This window comes from Accipiter gentilis, chromosome 4 (assembly GCF_929443795.1).
Source record: "Accipiter gentilis chromosome 4, bAccGen1.1, whole genome shotgun sequence".
Taxonomy (NCBI): Eukaryota; Metazoa; Chordata; class Aves; order Accipitriformes; family Accipitridae; genus Astur; species Astur gentilis.
Window position 1 is genome coordinate 9,460,277 of NC_064883.1, and position 23,905 is coordinate 9,484,181.

Sequence of the window (23,905 nt, forward strand, 5' to 3'; positions counted from 1 at the left end):
AGGGATGCGTATATAAGTTTAGCATTCAGAGAAAAGCTATTCAACAGAGAAAGAAAGAAAAAAAAAAAAAAAGATGTAAACTCAGTAAGGTTCAAAGCAAAAAAAAAGAATAAAGATTTGTGTGATAGTAGAGAATATTCTTTGTTGTTCTTTTAGATTATTTGCTTTAAGGCAGAAATACGATAGTCTGAATTTTAATAAGATATGGTAAAGAGTCTGTGATGTAGGGAGTCCAAAATGATTATTCTTCCTTCCAAAAGGACAGACAACGTACTACCCTACAATACTTGGTCTGTCTCTTCTTACAGTAAACATTGCTAATGCTCCTGGAGAGGGGCTGACCTTGCCAGCCAATTACATTATGCTAATTTGTCTGTTACTATAACTCCTACAGAGGCATTCACAGCTCAAAGCAGGACAGAGATTTATATTGTCTCTTCCAAGCTGCAGACTATGGACGTTAATCTCTCTCCCTCCTTCCAGTTACAACTCTACATGGCAATATCTACATGCACTGCCACTGCACATTCAAAGCGACAGTTGTTGCCAGCTTTATTCAACTTAAAAGACAAGCCATGGTCCTACCTTGCCCTTTTAATAACTGTCACTCTATCTAAGAAAGCATATGCTTGGTAACAGCTGGTTTCCTATGAAAACATATGGTTTCTCATATGCTTTTGAAAACACCACAGGAATGTATTCACTTGCTAGACGCTAGTGCCATGTCACTATATCAAGCAACAAAATCATCGAAAGGAACTGCAATACATTTTCTATGTTATACTTATGTATTACAAAAATACCTATTGTTTTAAAGCAACAAAAAATCACCCAGCTGAAAAGATTCAATGTGAAAATAAGGCTCATAATTTAGGACTTATGTGCACTACAGTATTACTTAAAGATGGGATCAAAACATTGGTCTTCTACAGACATGTAGCAAATAGCATGCTTCATGCAAGCAGTTTACAGCCCGTATTGTATCATGAAAAAAACTTCCTGAGATGTGGCTCCTCTGACTGCTGGAAATATCAGAAGCTTCCCTAACATTTTTCAGTTGAGATATGATAAACAGAGTATCAAAAACAATTGAATCGCAGCAGTTTATAATAAATTGTCCATCAAGTAAATCACAGTAATGACATTTACATGCTTCTCTCTCTACCTCCATAATATTTAGGGCAAGCTGAGAGTACTTGCATGGCCAGTCAGATGTCAGAGGAGATAAAAAGAAGCTAACTTGTGGGGCTATTTTAACTCAGATGTGTTCGGTCTAGGGCCAGGCTAAATTGAAAGCTAAATATTTTGGTAAATAAAAGTTCCGGCTGTGGTTTCGAAACTGATTTCAACATCAACTGACATAGAAACTGACATAAAAATGCAGAAAGTTTCCCAAGTGTTAAAAAGACAGTTAGGGAAGTTACAGGTCACCAGGAAAAAGAAAAAAAGCAAAACCATGGCTTCTGAGAAGCTCTTAGAGAAATTTCCCATTGGCTCTAAAAATAATTCCACTGGGAAGTTTGTAGAAAAGAAAGAAAAAATTATATTTAATCCAGTTTATGCTCTAGCATCAACATCATCAAGAAAACCATCCAAACTTTACTGCAAGACCTTCTGAACATACCAGTATCTCTAGGTACTAGTATTCCAGTACTTCTCATGTAACTTCAAAAATTTTACACCTGTGTCTTTATGGCAGTTAAACGCAGGCTCACACCAAAAAAACCCCCATCACACTGAAATGTTAGTGTTTTATTACCTATTAACAGTGAGAGGGAACACACAGAAGTCCACACAAATCTGTATCACTGACTTTACAATTTCCAGCAGATCACGTTGCGCTACCGCCTGCAGTTAATGCCCTGAGCCACAGTCTAACTTTTAAGAAGGTGCTTAAGCACATGATGCACAGAGGTCAGGAAAGCCAGTGAACAGCAAGAACTGCTGAAACTCCTGTGACAGCTTGAGGTATGGCCCTCAGGCATCTGGTTGGCCCCTTTCCATGGGTTATGATTCCCTCCACGCAGTCTGTGAAAGGTAACATTTGCCTGGTGGACACATATGTCACTATGAGGATCTAGCATCTTGCAACCTACTGGCAGATGTGCAATAAACCCATACTGAGCTTCTTTCTACTTGCAACCTACTGGCAGATGTGCAATAAACCCATACTGAGCTTCTTTCTAAAAGCAAGCAGCAACAAAAGACTTAATAAGATGCCCTGGGCATAGGAGACATGAGAAAACAAGTTGATTCCTTGTGCAACTGTTCCTACTAGTGAGAATCTAATGCACCAGGGACAAACCTAAAAAGCCCTCCGAGGGGATTAATACAGGATGTTTTTGCTTGGAACATAAGAACTGTGTCTGAAAGCGATATAAGGCAAGGGAGGGAATGGAAAGATACCCTCACCTAACAAAAAGATGCTTTGCAGTTAGCAAATAGAGGTATTACCTTGTTAGCCTGGTTAGACACCACAAGGATATTATGAAACCAACTTTCACTACCAACTTCTTAACGGCACCCAGTGCTCTCAATCCCAGAAGGTAACTGAGAGCACCTTTTGCCTAAGGTGACTCAAGCTCAAACGAATAGCAAGGTCAAAAAGCAAAGAGTCCATGTCATGGAGGCAAAGAGTTCCTATGTGGCACTGGTCAGATCTGCAAAGATTCAGCATAAGAGCACGATGAAATCAAATCTGCTTCTTTTTCTGTACACTAGAGGAAAGGGAAAAGGGAAAAGGGAAAAAGGAAAAGGGAAAAGGAAGAAAAAAAGAATAAAATTAGGTACAGCCTGCCATTCACAGGTTTCATATCCTGCCAAAAACAACAGTATTCTCATTTGACTTCAATTTGTTATCCATAACTCCAGTTCTTTCTTAGAAAAAGAGGAAGAAAAAACTTGATTTACAAATACATGTCCAGTCTTTCTGAATGTATCAAATAGCCTTCTGTGATAACAAGTATTTTCATAAGGCATAACAGCATGAGAAGACTTAAACGTACATACAACAAAAATGAAATCAACTGCTTAAGATATCACACAGCACGTAACATATTAAAAATTAACAAAAATATTCATAGAATTATATTGTTCACCTACATTTCTCTTTAGAATCAGAACATTGGCTCTTCCATGAAGCCAGTTAATTTGCTGGTAATGATCAACACATGATATATTTCTGAAGTCTCCAAAATTTAATTTTCTACTCATTTTCCAGCTGATGAACAAAAGGAAACTGCTCTTCCTGCTTAATTAACTTAGCTTACACTCCTATTATGAACAGTCTATACAAGGCTATATCTGTACTGTCTATATGACAAAGTCTCATCTAGGACTTTGCTATGCATGCAGGAGAAAAAACCAAACCAAAACAAAACAAAAATCACACTGCAGACTCCCATCAAATAGAATTGACCTAAGATTACCTCATTTTACATCTATATATATCCTCCATATTATGCAACATTTTCAAAAGATGTAGTAAAAGGAGAGCAGAGTGTGAAAGTACTTTGAAGCTGAAGCTTTCCAATCAATTCATTGGGTTTACATGAGCAAATCTGGTCCCTTTCTGAAGTTTTTTAAATTTCGCCATTGCAGGTATAACTTCTGGTTATCTACTGGCAGAAGCTTATCTGCGTGACAGGAGAGAGAAGGAGCATTTAAAATTACCAGTGTACCACATTGCTTTACATCCCAAAAGGGGTGAGGGTGTCTAGCTGGCACAGCTCATGGAAGTCAGTGACAGGGATCTGATCCAGACAATATCTGTACAGACAGCATGTTAGGCTCCTTAGCTGCTCAGCTCTTTCACACTGTATTAATAGTCCTTGAATGCATCAACTCTGGAACAAGCAGGGATTTTTTTATTTTCTTGGAAAACATGCTGTGGTATTAGGTTAGTAATTTAATCTTGTTGGCAATATAATAGTTATGGTATAATCCCTCACGTTATAATAGTAATTGCCATAATCATAACCTACATTCAATTATTTCTTTTGCTACAGTTATTTCCCACTCCCAACCTGCTGTCCTATCACTGATAAGACAAGAAGGGGCAGAAAGCAGAGCTCACAAAACACTACTACAGCCCATCCCTCTCCCTTGCCTAATAGCAAGTGACTCCCCATCCCAGTTAATAAAGAGCTCCTTGTCCCTCCATTATGCAGTGTAATCTTTAAAAGATTACATTCTCATTTGGGAATGAGCCAGGAGCCAGTGGGAAATTCTCTAGTAAATTGGATAGGGAGACAACAATATGAAGGGCAGCTGGATGGGAGCACATTTTTTTCAGGGCATTCCTGTTCCTGGGGCCCTCCGGCATTGTTAGAAGTCCTGCAGTCTCGGCTCTTTTTCACTGCTCTGTTGTCAGGATAATGCTATTCAAGAAGAAGGGGATACAGATTAGCTGGTTTGAAGATGGAATGTGAGGAAACGAAGATTGAAAAGCAGTAAGAAAAGAAGGGGAAAGCCCAATTATATTTTTAAGTCTTACCACCTTGCATAAAAACAGGGGAAGAGTACTTTGTTTTAAAACACTGTATTAAGTGTATCAACTATAATAGTAAAATATGGGGTTTTTTCTTCCCCGACTGTCATCGAGAAGGCAATTTGAGTACTTCATCACTAATAGCATATTAAGAAGTATTTTGAAAGGAACATTTCCCTCACTGCCTCTTTCCTCTTGCCTCCACATTCTGACAGATGCTCTGTGGAACCTACTTTCCACCCCACCCTGTGATCCAGGATGGAGAAAACCAAAACAACACAGTGCAGGCAGTCCTATCCCATTTATCCCTGCACATGGAAGGATGCAAGTGAATGAGAAAGGCAACTGGATTTTTGTTGTGGCTTTTCTTTTTTTTTTTTTCTTTTTTTTTTTTTGAGTGGTTTGGGGTTTTGTTTGTTTGTTTGTTTCGGGGGGGGGGGGGTTAGGTTTTTTACATATATAGATACACACATACACCTTTATTGTTCTTTAAAAGTACTTTCTCAAGAAGTCACACAAATTTATGTATCCAGAAGACTGGGTAGGTGCCTCATGTTTATTTGTGAATAATGGCATACATATACTGCCACCTTAGTACCACCATTTTGTTAGAAAATGCAGAGATCTTAAAAAAAAAAAAAAAAGCCATAAGAAATTCCTTTTTTTTTTTTTTTTTAAGTAGCAGATCTTTTTTTTCCTCCAGGAAAGTAAGGTTTTAATCATAACATGAAATTCCAGTGATTATACCCTTTCATGTAACATAATTAAGTTATTTATTAGGAGGAAGTAAAAAAATAGTTGTCACAGCAGGGTATCAGAAAGATTGTTTTTACCTTTAAATTACTGTTCAACCAACTACAATTTTCTTCACCTGCAGGACTCAAGTAACAATAGTTACCTGTAGTCCACAGGAGGCAGTAGTTAAAATACATTAAAATAGAGGATTGTTTGCAATTTAAAATCCTAGTGTTGGGAAGTCCTGATTCAGCAAACTATCTCTATTCAGCAAACCCCTACACACATGCTTGAAGTTAACCACATGTTTAAGAGCTATTGAAGTACATGGACTTTGGCCCCATTTCAGAAAATCAGTTATATACACATTTAACTGGCTGAGATGGATGAAGCAAAGAAAAGAAATTGGGATAAAAGAACTGTACCTGAAAAAGATTCCAGCCAAACAATAATCCACAAAATAAGAACTTATGTGCAGAGGTGTAATACACTTAATAGCTTTCCTGGTTTTCCTGAAACATATATGTTGGCATTTACACTTGCATGAGTTTACTGTATTGGAACAAAAAAATAGCATGAACAGGAGAGAACTATGGTAAGTTTGTCATTAGAGAAATAGGCCTTACATGTATGTATACATCCCAAGGGACATACACATAGATAAGACAGGAGTGTAATGAGAGAAAGAATATTTATAAAGATGACTGAAAGCACAAGCAACAGTGTCCAGGCTGACTCTCCCTTCCTCTTTTTCAGGGAAAAACTACTCTAATACCCAGCATCAACTGAGCATCTTCATGTCTCCTGGTCCTTTGTACAGCCGCATCCCTTGACATCTCAATTCAACATTAAGCAGAGAAACTAACTCAATTTCCTTGGGCTGGGGGGGGGAGAAAAGGAAACTATACATTTCACACTCCTCTATCTCTGCTCACCCAATTCTGCCAAGTACATCATGGGAATATTTTAATACCCCACTTCTCAGAAAACAAAGAACTGCCTTTTTAATGTCCACCTCATGTGAGTGCTGTTCATTTGTCTTTCTCTCTCACTTGTACAGCCTCATGGTGGCCTCCCTCAGCTTTCTTCATGTCTGAGTAATATCACTTTTCCTCTTCTTCTGTGTGAATTTTCCTTTCCATTTTCCCCACCAAGTCTGACCTGTGGTAGGAATAAGTCCTTTATATAGGTAAAAATGAAAGGTACTTTTCTTCCTTTCATTCCTTTCTCCCCTTCATCAACCCATACTTTACTGTCTTCCTCCTTTCTCTCCCCTCTATCCCATACAGTGTTAGAACATCAGGGAGGACTCTTCCAACACAAAGAAGGAGGGACTGGCAAGGTACCTTATTTTTCCTTCTCCCTTGAGAGGAAAAGAAAAGGTAGGACTGGGGCAAAAATAAGCTGCCAGATAGAAGCCTGGACAATCTGCAGATGGGGCAGCTTTTACCTTTTCTTCCAGGTGTCATTTCTCAGTGACAGTGATGAAGCCAAAAGCCAGCTCCCTTTCTGTGCCTCCTTTGAATTCCCCTGTGACTTGAGAAGTCCACAAACAGGGAGAAAATACAACTCTTCACCTCAGGTGAGGGAGGAAGGGGAGGAAGAGCAAATATCTCTCAGTGTAGGAGGGGAAGACACGCTGCCCACACAGACACAAACATACTTGACTCCCTGTTGAGAAGGAGCTCAGAGACCTACTCAACTAACAACCATAGAGTACTTTTAGCTTATTGAAAGGTGCTGTGGCACAGAAGTCAAGAACCACCACCATCACATGCATTACACTTACAGACTACACAAGAGTTTAACATTGTACCTTAATGGTTTTTTTACTGCAGTTCCTTTTGCAGATGTCTTTTACTTAGAAAGGGAGTTTCTAACCTTTAATAAGAAATACTGGAGCAAGTTACAACTAACGAAAAGGGAGAACACAAGGCTTACATGACAAGCCAACACATTTCCCTAAACACTACATTGTACATTTTTACTGAGACTCACAGAAAAATCAGCGAAACCTTCCGAAAACAAATTTCCAAATAAAAAGTAGCATAAAATCAAAAAGGGCAGTAGTCATCTTCTGGAATTCCAAAGAAAGAAAATAAAACCCCACCTTCTCCAGGCTCACAATTTTCCTATCCCCATTAAGCACATTTTTCCATCAAGAAGATTTCTCTTAATAATAGTATGCCACAAATGATCATTAGGCAGGAAAAACGGGTCAGGGCAAGGATAACAAAGATGAAAAGAAAACTGCTGAGAGTTCACCTCTGCTGTTTATTTTGACGCACACTTAAGATTCGAGTCGGACTATTCTAATTGTATTCAAAGATTTAGTTCTCTGAGGAACACAAACAAAACTAGCAAGGGCCATCAGCCAGAATAAAGCTTTCCTCATAATCATAGACTAAGGTCAGCTTTTGTTTGTTCTTTTATATGATAATGTCAACTCCTCTGTGTTGACTTTTTAATTTTTAGAAAAGGAGAAAATAAAGTTTCTTAAGACTAAAAGTTTACTTCTGCAGGGGCAGCTTTTTTAGCGTGCTCACATATTTTCTAGGTTCTTTTGGCTCTGCTTTCCTTATCAAGTATTTTAAAGCTTTTACACCTAATCTAGGTTAGCGTGGTCTGGTTAGCAGCTTGTATCCATTGAAAGGCGAGGCAATAATCCATCTAGGTTTAGGGCATTTTCATAGAACTGATGCAGAGCTGTGTCAATTTTAATGTCATGCTATGGAGAGTGCATGCAGCTCTCTCCACTTTAGAGGATTAAAAGTGACCTCTCTTACCAAAATCAATAAGGGCAGCTTGCTGTGACTAATAGGTTGTAGAAATTCAAAAGAGACTGTTTGTAACACTGAGTTCATTCTCCCTGTGTCTCTCCCCACCCAGCCCCAGACTGGCTGGCAGAGCTGCACTTTGACATGTCCATTCACAGGGCGAACTGATGTCTGTTGCCTTCCCAGGGACCAGACGGAGCCACACACAGTTTACTCACATTTCAGGGAAGAAAGCAAGCTGATATTTATTTGATAAGAGTAGACTTGGCAACTTCGGTAGAGAAGCATGAGGCAGAAACTAGAATAAGGAAACAGTTAAAATGTACATTTTTTTGCTCCCTAGTATGGTTTTTAAAAGGCCCTATTTTTACATGTTATCAGGACATCAGCAAGTACCCAGATACTTCAGATCACTTCAAGACTACAGGGGTTTTTTCTAATCTCTGAGCAAAGTCTTTTCTCCCTCCAGATCTTTGCCTAGTTGTAATAGGCTAAAAATTTAAATTCCATTAAAGTCAATGGAATTACGCCAGAGATGTATGAGGCTATACGTCCAACTGTAGCATTCATTAACTGCCATGGCATGTGCTCAGTTCTTCTGGCTTCTTTCTTTTCTCCACTATTTCTTTTGTTACTCTGAAGTACCTCAGATTTCACAGTCAAGTTTGGGGGCTTTTAGAAATACGGTAATTTTGTACAGTACTGGAAACAGGTCGTGCTAGAGAATGCACACAACTGGTGTAAAGAGAGTTTTCAGTTTTTCAGTTTCAGATTTTGTAAGACTAAAGAATACCAGCAACTCAGATCAGGATCTCCTGCCTTGTGGTGAAAACACTCTTGCTCTCCTGGATGTCTCTAATTTCCAATTTATTTTGCTTGAGGTACAAATTAAAAATCCTTACTCATGGTTCATAGCTTGTGGACATTTTCTCCACATAACAATCACCATCATTGTCTTTATGCCAAAAAAACAAGACTTGCCTTGGGGGAGCAAGGGAGAAAAGGGGCTGAAGTGGTGGGAGGAACCCAACTATAAAGGTTTAGGAGTCCCTACGGAGGTTTATAAATAGACGACTGCCATGTGCAAAATGTGAAAGAAACCCAGTCAGCATAAGAGCTGTTGCTGTTTTGAAATCTTCTAACTACGTCCATTTAGGCAGTAGACAGAGTTATAAACAAACAATAAATCAAGAAATTATTAGTATTTGAATTTTGGCAAGATAATAAAACGTGTAGGGGTATAATCAGCAAATAATAGGAAAGATCTGCAAGCGAACCCACCAATTAATGATAAATAGGACTTGGCAAGGAATAACTTCACCAATGTGGATCTCATTAGATGGCCGTGGAACCTGTTCCTGCAGCAGCCCTCTCCGAGTGAGGGAAAGGTGAGGTAACCGAAATGTCAGCGCACCCACCCCCTCACGGCTCTCGGTCTCTGGGATTGTAACCACCTGGGCCAAAATGACAACCTTATGGTGCCGTGAAGGCCATGCCATGGTTCTCCAGTCTTTAACCGATAGGTTTCCTCATCTCGCCTTTTGGACCTTTGCTCTGGAATTCCATCTCAACAAAGGTGACCGAAAACAGGCAGCTTCACTCGCTCTGAAGAGAGAGAATCCCCCTCTCTTCTATTCACCTTGCTTTATTAATGATACCTCTTAAAGAGGAAAATGCCCCCAAGCAAGCGATATCACTTAAACAGATAAATAGTTCACACACCAGGCAGGGGGAAGGGAGAGGGGGAAGAGATCCTGCCTTATTAGACTAGAAACAGACACACCATATTAATACAAAGAATCAGCATATGGTTCTAATAGGCTTTCTTAAAGTGATTTATCAGCTGTGATTAAGCCCTCGACCAGCATGTCTATCTTCATAAATAAAGTAAAAGTGCACCTTGCTCTGAAATATATCAGCAGTATCTTATTACCTACCCAACGATACAGGCTGCAGTCCACTCTGGGGAGCCAAGAGGTCGTGTTTAATAGCAGAGCGTGTGCTCTAAAGAGATTGCCAAGACTTAGGGGCTTTAACTAAGAGATAGACTTATAAAAATGCCACTACAGGGAAGGTTTATCCCTTCATTATGTGCCATCCAGTCCGTGCCGCTGAAATCTGAACTGGTAACAAGAAAGCTGTGCCATTAAAAACATTCATAGGAAGACCAAGGCAAAATGCACAACTATGCCGTGTTGTTGTGAAAAATGTCAGAATGAAATCAGGCAGGCCTCCTTTTTTAGGGGTAGCCAAAATATACAAAACACAACAAAAACCCAAACATTACAAGAGGGTGAGTCAACTTCTTTGGGACAGAGACAATAAGAAGCAGAAGGAAAGTGGACTGTCCTGACTGAGCTCTGCAGGATGATTCATCAGCTGGAATTCAGAAGAACATGGAAGGATTATAGTTAGGGAGGTTTAGCTCAATCAAAAACGTATGCCCTCAAGAATTGCCTTTCTGCATGATATAGGCACTTACTGCTGGAAAAACATTCAGGTCTTCTCTCAGAGTATGAGGACCTAAATCCATAAATCCATTCAAACACAGTCTGTTGCTACAGAAGAAGAAAAGACAGACCTGCCTGCCCACAGAAGAGAAGATGTTGTACTGGCAGCAATGAGCCTAAGTTAAAGCCTATTCTGCTGAACATTTCTGCAAGGTCATGTTATGAACTCTTTTGTCTTGACAGCTTTACTCTACGTTAGGCAGAAAGTGTCCCTTTTGTAACACGGTTCAGTGTGGTAACTAAGTGCCTGGAATAAGTGCCTCGACATAGATACATGCTCAAAACAAGACGCACAAAGTCAGGGGACTGAAGTGCCAACTGCAGAATCGCCATAAAAAATATAATGTACCACCACATGTCTACCATGAACGCTCTGCAAGTTAAGAAAAGCAGTTAAAATTCAGCAAGCCTACCCATCTGGAGAGAGGAGAGCGTTCTTCCTGTCTTTAGCAACACTGAACAACAGCTGATAAATCTTTAACACACATGGTTTGTGGGATGCCCTATGCTGAGATCGAAGAGATATGGAATCAATCCGAGGCTCTGCCACAGACTTCCTGTGCAATTTTCAGCACGTCACTTGAGCCCAGATCCTTTATGGTAGCTCACTGATTTGCTCCTGCTTTATTTCAGTGAGAGCAAGGCACCAGAATGCCTTTGAAGGTGTCTATCAATCTTTTGGGGCCACACTGCTAAAGATATTGAGGAACCAAAGGAGACAGAAAGCCGCTTGCTTGGCAGAACGGTGGAGAGGACCCAGCTCCCCTGCAATTCTCACTCCATGTCTGCAATTCCTTCAGGAGCTTGGTGTCTCACTTTGAGGGAGCTTTGGAAAACAACATCCTCTGGAATCTGTTTTTCCTTAGAAAACAGGAGACAAAGCATTTCCCTTCTCCATAGGAATGCTGCAAAAGTTAATTATTAAGAAAAAGGGTGTTTTATAAATCAGCAGTGAGCCCTGATAAAAACAGGTCAATAAGCTGATGCAATCAATGCATATGAAAACTCAGAATAACCCATTGGAAAAACTCATACAGTTATAATGTATCTTTACAGTACTTCAATGTCACCCAGAAGAAATGCCTTGCTGTGAACATACAGATCTTGTATTCAGAGTATAGGAACTATTATACTGAAGACTTTGAATGTGGGGTGATATCTCGGACTTTGAACTTAAGAGTTTTGAGTTATCACCTTGACAACAGCTTGGAAGTTGTTACAATACCTACAACAATACTACCCTGGCCCTTAAGGACTATATTAACACAAATCATTCCTACTCTTATTTTGCATCTGCTATAACATACTCACCATTACAAGATACTCAATCTCAATGGGAGAATAAGAAGTCAGAGGGACATCTGACTTGGCAAAATACGGACATTCTTACATTGTGTTTAGGCAAATGCAGGGAGAATGTATATATGTGTATTTATGATTACATAATATAAAAAAAATCAAAATAGTATGCATTTAAACATAGGTCTTTGCTCTCTTCCGCTGTACAGACTGTCAGTCAATGAGTCAAAAGTGCTTCAGGAACAGGCTTATGAGTTTGTTGGTTTGTATTAATTCACAAGTGAAATTCAGCTGTTTCAGAACACTTGCCTCTGAAATGTCTAACAGCACACTATTCTTCTTAGCGACCCCACTGGGGTTTCAGAGTATTCACAAGGGAAAACTGGAGCTAACGTGATTGCTGCAGAGGCAGGGCACACACTCAGAAGTCATACTGTTCTACACCAGTGCACTGCAGCATTGACACCACCTCCCACAAGACCATGCTTAAAGGGAAATGAACCTGCAGGTCTCCAGTCCTGTATTGCTAGAAAACTGGACAAAAAAATGTATATGTATTCTTGAAACAAGGCTCTGTGCTGCACATTAATCATGTGAGGGGGAAAGAGCCAGGTGAGTGCACTCCTTGGAAGTGTAGCTGTTCTTCATAAATGGCCAGTGTTGAATTTGTTGTCCATCAGCCAGGTCAACCACCATAATGAACACTTCATCCCTGTTCGTGTCTTTCACTAACAGTGCATTGCCAACATTACTATATAGCTGATTATTATTACAATATAGGCCTCTAAAACACCAACACTTATACAACGTGCTTTATGAACATACAGATATTTTTTCTTTTCATATATGGGTACCATATCATCCTTTCCTGTCTAAGGGTCCCCTTTACTGCACTGCTAGTTTCAGCTACCGTATTGTCAACGATTAAAGGCAGGAGTGAACTTTCTCCTTTAATGGAATGATGGACCAGATTAAAACAAGATATGAAGTGTTTTCTGGTATCGAACCAACACAGCTCTTGCAGCTTCTGCTACTGGGCAAGTCAGAAGGTTTCAAAGTGGCATCTGCTGCAGATGACTAGCCTGTCTCCTAAGGCCTGCTTCTCCCGCCACTGACATGAGCAAACAGGATCAGGCCCTTTTTTAGTTCACTGGTTGGTTGGTTGGTTTGATCCTTAACTGAAAATAACGCTCCAAAAAAGAAAAACACCAGCAAACCCCACCAAGTTTGTGCAACACAAGAAATGCCTATTAGACATTCTTATTCCATCAAGTTTAGGGCTACTGATTTGATATTTACTTTTTATCTCTGTGTTGCAATGTAAGAGGTTTCTTTTAAAAAAATACTTAAGCAAAAGCCATAGTTTTTTTTCTGTCTGCATACTTTTCAGAAGACAGAGAGGAAAACCCATGGGCCTGGTATACATTGCATAAATTTTAAACAAAGTGTGGAAATTAAGTGATATTTTCCACCAAACTACACCTGCTCAAAAGACACATTCTATCATTTCCAGCTTGCCTTGAATTAGATCATCCTCCCCATACTCATAGGCAACAACACAGAGCTAAGACATTCAGAAAATGTTTGCAAGAATTCTCTTCTAGAGTTCAGAGAGTCACTGAGTTCAGCAGGAAACGGTGAGGTGGTATAAATCAGACAAGTGCATTTTATCTACCTTCTTATGCTTATAGACAGAAATCTATCCTGGTATATACAAGGTAGGAGGAGAACATAGAAGGTACAAACCACATTTATGCCTTTCAAATATGCATGAGGCTGTAGCATCATCCCTTGCTTAACACAACTAAACTGAATATTCAGACTTTTTAATCATTCTGTAGACTGAGCCTATTCAACCACCAAATTCCCTGTATTTGGTTTTTGTTTGGTTTGTTTCTTTTTCTTCGCTGGACTACTTCGATTGGCTGATACTTTTCTAGCAGTGAGGTGCCTGCAGTGGAATAGTATACTTAGAACAAGAATATTAAGCCATGTAGAGGACTTTCTGACTATGAGCTTCCTGAACTGACCTTGAACGACCCACATTAAAACCAAGATGTACTTGAAAATAGCTGTTTCCCTGCCTCATTTGTGTAGTTTACATATTACCTTGTAGCACTGAGCACTGGTTAGAAGATTTCAAAATTGCAGGATAAGCCTTAGGAAGTGATGCATCCAAATTCTAGCATAAGCAGAATGTGACTTTAAAAATGCCCTCATGTAGAAAATATTCAACTCACTATTTCTAAATACTACTTGATGTAGTACTCTACACGCTACACTGAGCATTTTTCTACTCTTTATCTTTTCATGCAGGGAGGTCAGATGATGCATCTTAATCAAGCAGGTCCAATTAGTTGTTTGGAAACAGATCGTGACTCTTCCCGTCTTTGACGTTACTCCCTCAGACCCAACCTTAATGCTCAAAACAAGACACGACAGCAGGACCTATCCAGTAGCAGCAAAGGTCATGTGTTTGCAAGTACAACCCATTACAAAAGCTTTGGATACTTAATGCCCTGGGCAGTATAAACCTAAAACCTGCAGCCAGTAGGCCAAGATGGTCATCTGATCTGCCAGCACCACCTCCCTTGTTAATTTGGGTTGCAAATTTTGTCTGGGGCAGAGCTGTCAATTGCTGCATGACTCAAGCTCCTAAGAGCTTTAATTTTACACTTTTGCAAGTGGATATATAGTATCAGCATGCTTTTACCTGTGCAAATTTTGTTGGTGGATTGGACGGATAGGACGCTTTTATCAGGAAGACTGCCGTCAAGAGGATGCAAAGAGCATCTTTCTCATATGCTTATTGATGATCTAGAGCATCCTTTGCATTTAAGGAGCAGGCCTTTCTCAGGCAGAGACTTCCAGCTAATATTTGATGGTATAAGCAACAGAGGAGCCAAAACAAATTGACAATCTCACTTCCATTTATAATGTAACTTTTCTCACTTCAGTTCAGGTCCTGGAGGTCATCTTCATTATTACTTGAGTCCACTGACTCCCCAAGCAAAGGCTAGCCCAAGTATACTTTAAGAGACAGTCCTTGACAGATGAGCTTACAATCGTAAGACCTATCAAGCATGGGAAGCAGAGACACTACTCCCACTTTACACATGAGCAACTATAGCAGAAAGATAGTACGAGATTTGTTCCTGCATAAGCAGCTGGGATATTAATGCAAGCGCTTTCCCCTCAGTACTACGTTTCCAAAAAGGGGTACACACAGCATTCCTAAAAACGTGTATTCAGCACATCACAGCTAATTTGGAATGTCACCAGTCCGCATAACCAGCTTAATCACAACAAATTCCCATGGATTATCCATGGGCTCCCACTAGAAGACTGGGGGAAGAAAAGAAAAGAAAAAAAAAAGAAAAGAAAAAAAAAGAAAGAATGCAGCTAATTGGAGTTTACTCTTTGAGTTTTCAAATGACGACCCTCAAGGAGGAAAAAAAAAAAAACAAAGTGTTTTTCTCTTACAAGATTTCAGTGTCAAGCTGTGTGCTAAGCCACAGTGATACACTAAAATAAACAAAACTCTTTCTTTCAGAGTCCAGAGAAATTAACACAACCAAAAATATTTTTGGAAGGCTTTTCTGAGCCGTGAGTAAGATTTCCATGCAGCTAGTCCTAGTCTCCAAGTGTTGGTAGGTCCATTAGGAGAACACTACATTGCAGCCGTATTCCACAGACAGGCTGTTAGAAGCATTTCATTAGCGATAGCTGCAGCCAGAGGAGTTCCGTTCTGTTGTGGCCTTTGTCTCTTGCATTTGCGTAAAGCCCTACTGGGGCCTGCTTCAGATTCCTATCTGACAGTCATTTGGTAATGTAAGAATGAACATACAGCAGACTAATTGGAATCACAGAGCAAATGTTACAGGTTAGCTAGCTAGTGGGACTTCTACTTTCTTTTCTTTTTATTTTTTGCCCTTTTTTTTTTTTTTTTTTTTTTAATTATTTCCTCCTCCCCCCCACCCCCCCATCACTGCTCCCTGGAGATCACCAATGGCAGCTGCAGGGTTTGGTAGGAGGAGGGTAGAATAAGACATCCAGAGGCTGTTAAACAACTGGTATTATCATGTAACCAGATGCCCTTGTCTAGGTTTTAATCAGATTGTGCAACTACCCCTTGTGAGCTGAAATTGACTCTGCAACATCAAGCGTTGCAATCTGTGCCTAACTGCACAGTAGATTTCTCCTCATCTCCTACTCCTGCAAAATAAACACCACACAGAAAGAACTGCTTAGGAATCCTCTGATTCACAAAGAAGTAGGAATGTACAGAAATGTTCTTCTTGATTTCAGCCAAGTCTCCCCTCTGCAGCACATAAGAAACAAAGTATTAAGAAGTTCAATCTAAAATTAGACACATTCATCTCATTACATGGCTGTTTCCTCACAGTCGTCCTGCACACAAAGCTGTGAGGGTCAGTCCAGGCTATTTTCCCAATCCTTGACCAAACTTGGACTCTCTCACATTTGGACACTCTTTTTGCTTGCTCAGCATATCATGTCGCAGCCCCTCTCCTCTGTAACTGTCCAGTCTCTTTCCTTATGAGCCACAAATAAGCCATCGCCAGACTCCCTTCCCTATAAGCCAAACCCAAACCACTCCTAGACTCCTTCTCCACATTCTTTCTACAAGCCTCGTCTCCTGTTCTGCATCTCAGCAATCACCTTTACCTCTTTTTTCCAAAAAGCCCTCTTGGGCTTTTACTTTGCAGACCTCAAGATCCCTAAATGCTGCTACCTCCAGATTTCACAAGCCCCAGCAGCACACATATGTCTCGCATGTATGAATTTTCAGCTGCACAGCAATCACCCACAGGCAAAGCAAATGACACAATACAGCAGCCATAAGAAAGAGTACCTATAGAGGAAGCCCTTGCAATTGGAGGCACAGACACTTTGAAAGGCAAAATAATGCTGAGGCAAGCTAAGGAGAAGTGCCCTCTGGCTTTAGCACTGTAGCTGCTTCGTGGCCACCTTTTCTTACTTTTAGTCTATGGTGCTGGTTAAGTTCAAATTAGACAAACAGAGATCACTGTGAGTACTAAGCCAAATAACACAGTGTTCAATAACTGGGGAACTCCTATGGCAGGGGCCACATTACCTAAGAATTTCCAAGAGCTGCAGAAGTGGGAGAGGGGAAAACGGAGGCACAAAAGGGAACATTGTGAAGGGGAGGCACTGGGCAGGTTGTTGGAGGGCTGCAGGGAGCAATATGCTTCTGTAGGAAGCCCCACATTACTCGTGTGTTTTAATTCTCAAAAGCAACCAGAACTTTGGATGCTTATTTGTAAAGTTAACATTTCATGCATTACCTCTTGCTGGCCTCTGTAGTGCATTAAGATCTTTTACAGTTCCTTAAAAATTTTAAAATCTCTTTAGGATCCCCTAAAACACCGTAACAATCTTTGGGCATAGGAGTACGCTTAACCCCATACAAGGTGGCCTATATAATTCAACCAAAACTTACAAATACTGAGACTAAAAGAATACTAATTGGAAATGGGCTATGTTATCTACTAGGTATTACAAGTCAAAGTTTCCCCTTCAACATGAATACTTCACGAGAAATACAGAAACACGATAAAGCTGGTAACGATGACAAATAAATCCAGGGGCCCATCGTATTGCAGAAGAAAGAGGAAAACTTTGTGTGTGTGTGTGTGTGTGTGTGTAAAGTAAATGCCTCCTCATAACCTGCATTTCCCTGTAATGTATTTGAGCAAGTTTGCAATCCTTACTTCAAAGATTATATACTTTTCCCAAGCCTCTCCCTCAAGAGGTGTGTGGTTTGTATTATAGCTTACTTAAAAGCAGAGACTTGGAATCAAACCCTGGCAAACACAGTTACACACTTTTGGAAATTTAATGCTGTTTTTTTGTTGGTTTGGGGTTTTTTTTGTCAGCTGTTTCAATACTTTAAAAAACATGTCACAACTTACAGTGCCACCTAGTTTCTAACCAAAAGGTTACTACCAGGTACTATCTGCTTTCACACAGCGTCCTTTAACGTTTTGGGGAGAAAGGGTTCAGGGTGCTCACACTCACCCTTTTGTTGTTCTCTTCTTCTTGTGCCTTCCTAAACTCGTGCTCTAGGGAGCAATCGATGTCATTGAAGAGGCCCACTTCCTCACAGTTCTTCAGAAAGCGAGTTGGTGTAGGAGTCTGATCTGAGAATGTAACAAGAAATGATCATTGGTATTTAATATTAAAAGGAGAGAGAGACTGTAAATAGTCTGCCAGGAAAAGAGAGGTTCTAGCTAACCTCTCCATGCCTTTCCACCCCTACCACACCATCTTTAAAAACAAACCACACAGCACTGAATTTCAACACTGCACTGCAAACAGCCAATGCTTGCCAACAGTGCCCCAAAACAGGCGGTAGTCATCATCCAACCAGAAAGGCAACAGGCCACGTTTTCACAGGGTGCATAACACAAGTCCACATCCTTAACATGTGCAAAGGGTCATTATAACTGTCTATAAACCTCCAATAATAGGTGGATGCAAAACAATGCACAGTGCATATCATAATGCACATTTACACCACAGCACGCTGGTAACTGCTGCAGACATGCACGAGTTAATGCCTTCAGGTGCTTGAAAACCACCTCAAACATACACATACTTTGCAAAACAAAACACATGAAGTTAGCCACAGCGAGAAAAAGTTCTGCATCTAACACACTTTTTGAAGAAGGAGTGAAAGGACATTTAGAAAAGCTATGGAATGTTAAACTTTGACCACAAAGAAGTGTCCTTCTGTGTTTTATACTGAAAAGTGTTGATAATACATATAAGCCATGAGATTTGGAGTCAAAAGATTTTTAATGCATGCCTTCATCTCCAGGAATTTTTTGCCCTCTCAGAAATAATTCAGGGAAGGACAGGATTCTCTTTAATGCCACAGGCAGGAGGGACTCAAGAAGGTACAAGGTTTTCAGTAGTTTTAGTGATGACCTTGGCTAGTCTTTCTTCAGGAAGTGAAAAATCAAGCCCAAAGTTGGGAACCAAGGTCTCCTCAAAGGTCAGCTCTGAGGCACCTCCATTTCATTCTGAAGGGGAGATCTTAACTATTCCCCCTCACTTCCCCATCTCCCCCTTAAAATTACAATATGGAACTATATTAGCAAAAGCAGGGGAGAGTCTGTATGGTCCTATCAGATTTACACACATTTAAAAAAAAACGAAAAAACCACCCTGTCTTGCATGTTAGTTCCTCCTTCCCAAGCCCCTATTCCAGCTCAGGCTGCTTTGTACCTAATTTTATGGAAAGACAGGACTCGCTCTCTTCAAAAATAATCTTCTGCATAGTCATTGACAACTACCCTATTGTTTGAAATTCATTCTTTAAAGAATGAAAGCTCTGTCATGCTAATCCCAGTTGCCCATATTGGACGAATTCTGACCTCAGAATAAAGCTTCCCACTTTAGTGAGTTGTGGAGGAAAAATTTGGTTTCTTGCACCTAGCTGTGTCAAGTTCTAATATGTCCCCCTTAGAGGGAACAGTTACCAGACGCAATGTACTTTACATGATCAGCATAGAAACACACAGCAACCCCTAAACAAAAGGCAGCACAAAAGCAATACATACAAAAGGAAATGCAGTTTTTCACTTGGAAACTAAGGGGGAGGATCAGCCTCCTCCATTATAAAGCCAGCTGACCCAATTTCCACCTGTATCAGGTGTGGCCCTACAGGTTTGACTTTTTCAAGTAATCCAAGGGCAAACACACTTGTTTGCATTTATATTTCTGATGGAACATACTGATGTAACATAAAAAGCAAGTCCTTAATGTTAAAATTCTGGTTTATTTCTTTTGGCTTGAGCATCCTACTTGTGAGCTTAAAGGAAACAAAACTTAAGTGTTTGGGAATGCACACATATTTATCTATTAGTTTTCACAGCTAACTACCATATTACCAGAGTCAGAAACATAAGACTTTCCAAGAATCTTGCAAGAACTCAGCATAAGGAGCTGAGTCAACGAGGTGCTGACATTGATGGGACCTGAGGATATTCAGCACTTTACAGGTCCATATCCTAAATAAGTAGTGCGAAACTAATCTCTAGGGTAAGCTCACTGAACTCAGTAGATTTACACCAGGGTTGTCTTTGGCCCTTGGACTGGAGTTTGTACTGGAAATGAAGTGCACTAAAAAGCAGGAAAAATAGATTTTTATTTCCAAAAAGGATTAAATATTACTTTAGTGAACAACACAATTGCTTTGTAGAGAAACAAAGATAATCATCGCCAAGCCTTCCTGGACATAAAGGGCATATTAGTATTTGAATGTGAGGCAAATACAGGAAATGTTTTATTTTCAGAAGTAGTATATCCATACCAAATAACCAAGGTATCAATTTCACGACCAAGATGAGAAACTAGGGTTTCATAAAGAAGTTGACAGCACCACTTTCACTAAAATACAAAATCCTAAGCTTTTTTTCAGAGTTGCTTGACCCCAGGGGCAAGGGGGCAGGGCAGTAGAGAATACACTAACATAGATGAGATCTTGTTACTTTCCATCAAGGTACACATCTGATCCAGAAATCAGGCATTACTACAACAGGCTACATTGGGTCAGGGGAGACTTAATGGGTAACAAGGTGGTGATGAGGCACGTGCAGCTGAAGTTTCCGATCCGTTCAGCATCTATTCCAAGAATATTTACAGCATATTTACATTCCAATATTTACATACATATTTACATTCCAAGAATATTTACTATTTACAGCACCTACATATTGACATGGTGATCTTAATGACTACCTCAGTCTCCCCATATGGTTCCTGTAGTTTCTATGATCCAGAAATCCGGCTGGCAGGAATCCGCAACAAGATTTTGTTAAAACAGACAGCCCACCTCTCCTCCCAATCAGGGAGGGAACACCACCAACCACCCAGTCTAAACTCCATCCACAGACCTTCTGGAAGCCAGCACAGCCAGATGTAAAACAAGAGCCGCCCTTCTACCTTGTAATACTTCATCCTTCAACATTCACAGAAACCAGAAGTCCATGAAACCTCTGTGTTTGTATGAGAGTAGAAGTGAAAAAGACCCAGACTTTAAAACGTTGAGACTTTACATAGTATAGTAGTTACATTGCACACACACTACATTTGCTGGTTTCAGGACTTTAGGGGTACCAAGTGCAGTGGGCTTGCTTTGCTCCTGAGGCAACCAACTATTTTGCCTCTGCAAAACACCAGTTCTCCCTTAGGAGGTGGACAAACTAGTAGAAGATATTCCTCTCAACATCACGGTAATTCTTTTACCTAGATTAGGCAAGACTTTGTGTTTTAACTGGGAACAGTATCACAAAGGAGACCCTAGCATAAGTTAGACATTCAGGTCCACCAGAATTAATAAAATATTCCTAATTCTCAGCACTTAAAAATGCATTAATAGTTCCAACAGCTTGTGCCTGACCTCACTGCTCCCTGTTGGTACAAACAAACCTTTTGTTGCTATCACCAGCGCCCACAACTATTGCAGGCTCACTGAGAACAGGGCTCTGATTTGTTGTACTTCAGCAACTGGATGTGCCAGATCCATTTGGACCAAAACTCAGAAAGAGCTATTACCACTCTCAGCATTCCTGCTGAGGACACCCATTACTGTAGGAAGCTGTCAGCATGCACGCTGTTAGCCACACAACCCAGGGCTTTAATGGCCCAAGCTGCATTTTGAACTGGGCAGCTTGGGGTGCAGGTCTGTCTGGGTTAACCTTAGCTATCTGGTTATTACACTGAGCAGCCATCCCAACCCAGTCCCATTGTTCAGCATGTAAAATCTTTCCATCCCTAACTGCTACCAGAACTAGTTTACTATGCTTTGAGGCATCTACTTCTAGCCAACTGTCACTTCACAGGTGAACCTGTGTCATCTGACAATTACTTAGGAAGTTATTTCTCTCTCACCTTCACCACCAGGTTGAACACAGAACCTGTCAGGCTTCAAACTAGGCAATAAATATTTTGTCCAGCCTATTACTTAGGTGAATAATCAGCCTCTCTGATGACACAGTCATGGCCAGAAAGGCTGCAAGAACACTAAGTTTAAATAAACCTCAAAAATGTAAGTGGACAACATAAAAGCCCCAGAGCAAGATCAAATGGTCTCACCTGTGCAGCTCCCAAGTCCACCTATTGTATCTTACAGGAGACGATTTCAGAAGCATTCAGCAATCAGATTATGGCCAGAACCCGATATACTGAATAAATTTTTGCTGCTGACCATTTTGAAAACCTGTCCTCAGTGTCTGAAGTGATGCCTGATTCTCCAGACTAATTGAAAAATACACACTATAAGGCAATGGGAAATTTGAAGTCTTCAGTAAAGAGATCTCATTATATATTCATTATGTTTGGCTATGCAAATTTTGTTGTTGGTGGTGGTTGGTTGGCGGGGGTTGTAATTACTGAAATAATAGTCTCAGAAAGGACACTCAGTCTCAATATATTGCTTTCAAAACAACAGCCCAGGAAATGCCACAGTAGCTTGCAATATAGAGAGTTTATTTGAATGCATTTTGTAAAACTACCTTGGATCCTAGAGTTTCATGCCTTAAAGCACGAATGAAAACTTTAAAACATCATACCAGTTAAGAAAAAACTGGAGAACCAAAGGACAGTTATGTGAAACAAGCTTTCATTTGGGGGAAAAAAAAAAATATCTGATTCAGTAAGAGATACTAACAGCACAGCTCCAAAGTGTGTAACTTGATTCCTCATCTTTCTTTAAAGATTAAAAAAAAAAAATATGTTTAGTCTGATGTGCAGTAATAACAGGTATTTGGCTTGTTCAGCTGTGGGCTCTGTTGAAGTTATACACTTACCCATGTTATACTTTCACACAATGATAACAAAGTCAGAGTAATAGGGCTAGCATTGAAATTTGAAAGACTGCCCATCAAGCAGCCACAAGGAAAGAGGAATGTCCTGAGAAATTCAAGAAGCTTTCTTCATTACTTTGGCAGGGTACTTCCCAAATGCACCAAGAAGATCAAGGTGACGACACCGCAAGCAGGTGACAGAAGAGAAGAGGGGGAAGAGGTGCACCCAGTCGTACCTGGTGGAACTGCCCTCACCCAGGGGCTCACAGACAAGGGCTGCCAAGAACTTTACTGCTTAAAGATGCACTGTTTAAAGTGCTGGTTGGGCTTTCTGTTGGGGTACATATACTGGGTACAACACATCTGTAATCTCTTCTGGTCACTCAGAACCTGAGCAGCTGAATTTTAGAAGAGTTCTCTTCTCATTTCATTATTTGGTAAAGCAAAGGGCACAGAAGCAAACAAGAAATCAAACAAAAGTATTTTTCCTTACATCCAATCTTTTTCTGCTCCACAAAATTCATGCCTAGATAAACCTCCTTGTGTAAACCATAAGGAGAAAAAAATTAAGCCAACCACGGATGCCATAAGTTACCTCACTGACACAGGCATTACCTGGGAAAAGGAATACATTTGCACTACCTTTAGCACATACACTTTTTCATCTGGAGAAGACTGTTTCTATCTCCACAGTGGGTTTTACTACCAAAAATCTAGAGGATTGGATTTCAGTAAATAGAACTGGGAAGAAACAAGGTTTCTATATAGAAAACCCTGACCTCTCCTGCATCTGCTAGCAGCACTTTTGGAAGGACTTCCCCCCTCCAACAACGGTAAGGTATCATTCCTTCCCTTCCTGAATTTGATACCACAGGAATTTCAGTGTCCCCAGCTCCCAAAGTTCAGTTCCACATGGCTTTTAGTACTTACCTGGAGGGAACAATCTGTCCCATGGACATTAATATTTTAGTGTTAAAACAAAAAAGTTTTGACACGCAACAAACTACAGAGTTTCAAAGCAATGCAATGTTAGTTAGCACAATGACAAAGGGATATCTATTTCAGTCAACCTAACTACAAAGTTTCCTGCAATGATGACTAGCATGCAAAACTTACACAAGATATTCTGTGTTATCTCAAACAGCTCTTTTTTGGCTAGGAAAGATGGAAATGGAAACCATCAATAACTCTCTATCCATACTCATAACAAGACTTTCTAACAAACAAAAATAAAATACATAT

At 40.2% G+C, this 23,905-nt stretch overlaps 1 protein-coding gene across 3 annotated transcripts in view; it reads right to left on the reverse strand.

Moving 5' to 3' along the window:
- Nucleotides 1-23,905, reverse strand: part of CREB5 (cAMP responsive element binding protein 5) — a 261,819-nt gene that overhangs the window by 188,957 nt on the left and 48,957 nt on the right. For 2 of the 3 annotated variants that reach the window (XM_049798733.1, XM_049798734.1), the window contains one exon: nt 17,871-17,992. In XM_049798733.1, coding sequence (XP_049654690.1) covers nt 17,871-17,992 — 122 coding nt within the window. Of the gene's footprint in view, nt 1-17,870; nt 17,993-23,779; nt 23,819-23,905 lie in introns of all 3 variants that reach the window. The other variant, XM_049798732.1, reaches the window with a different exon arrangement.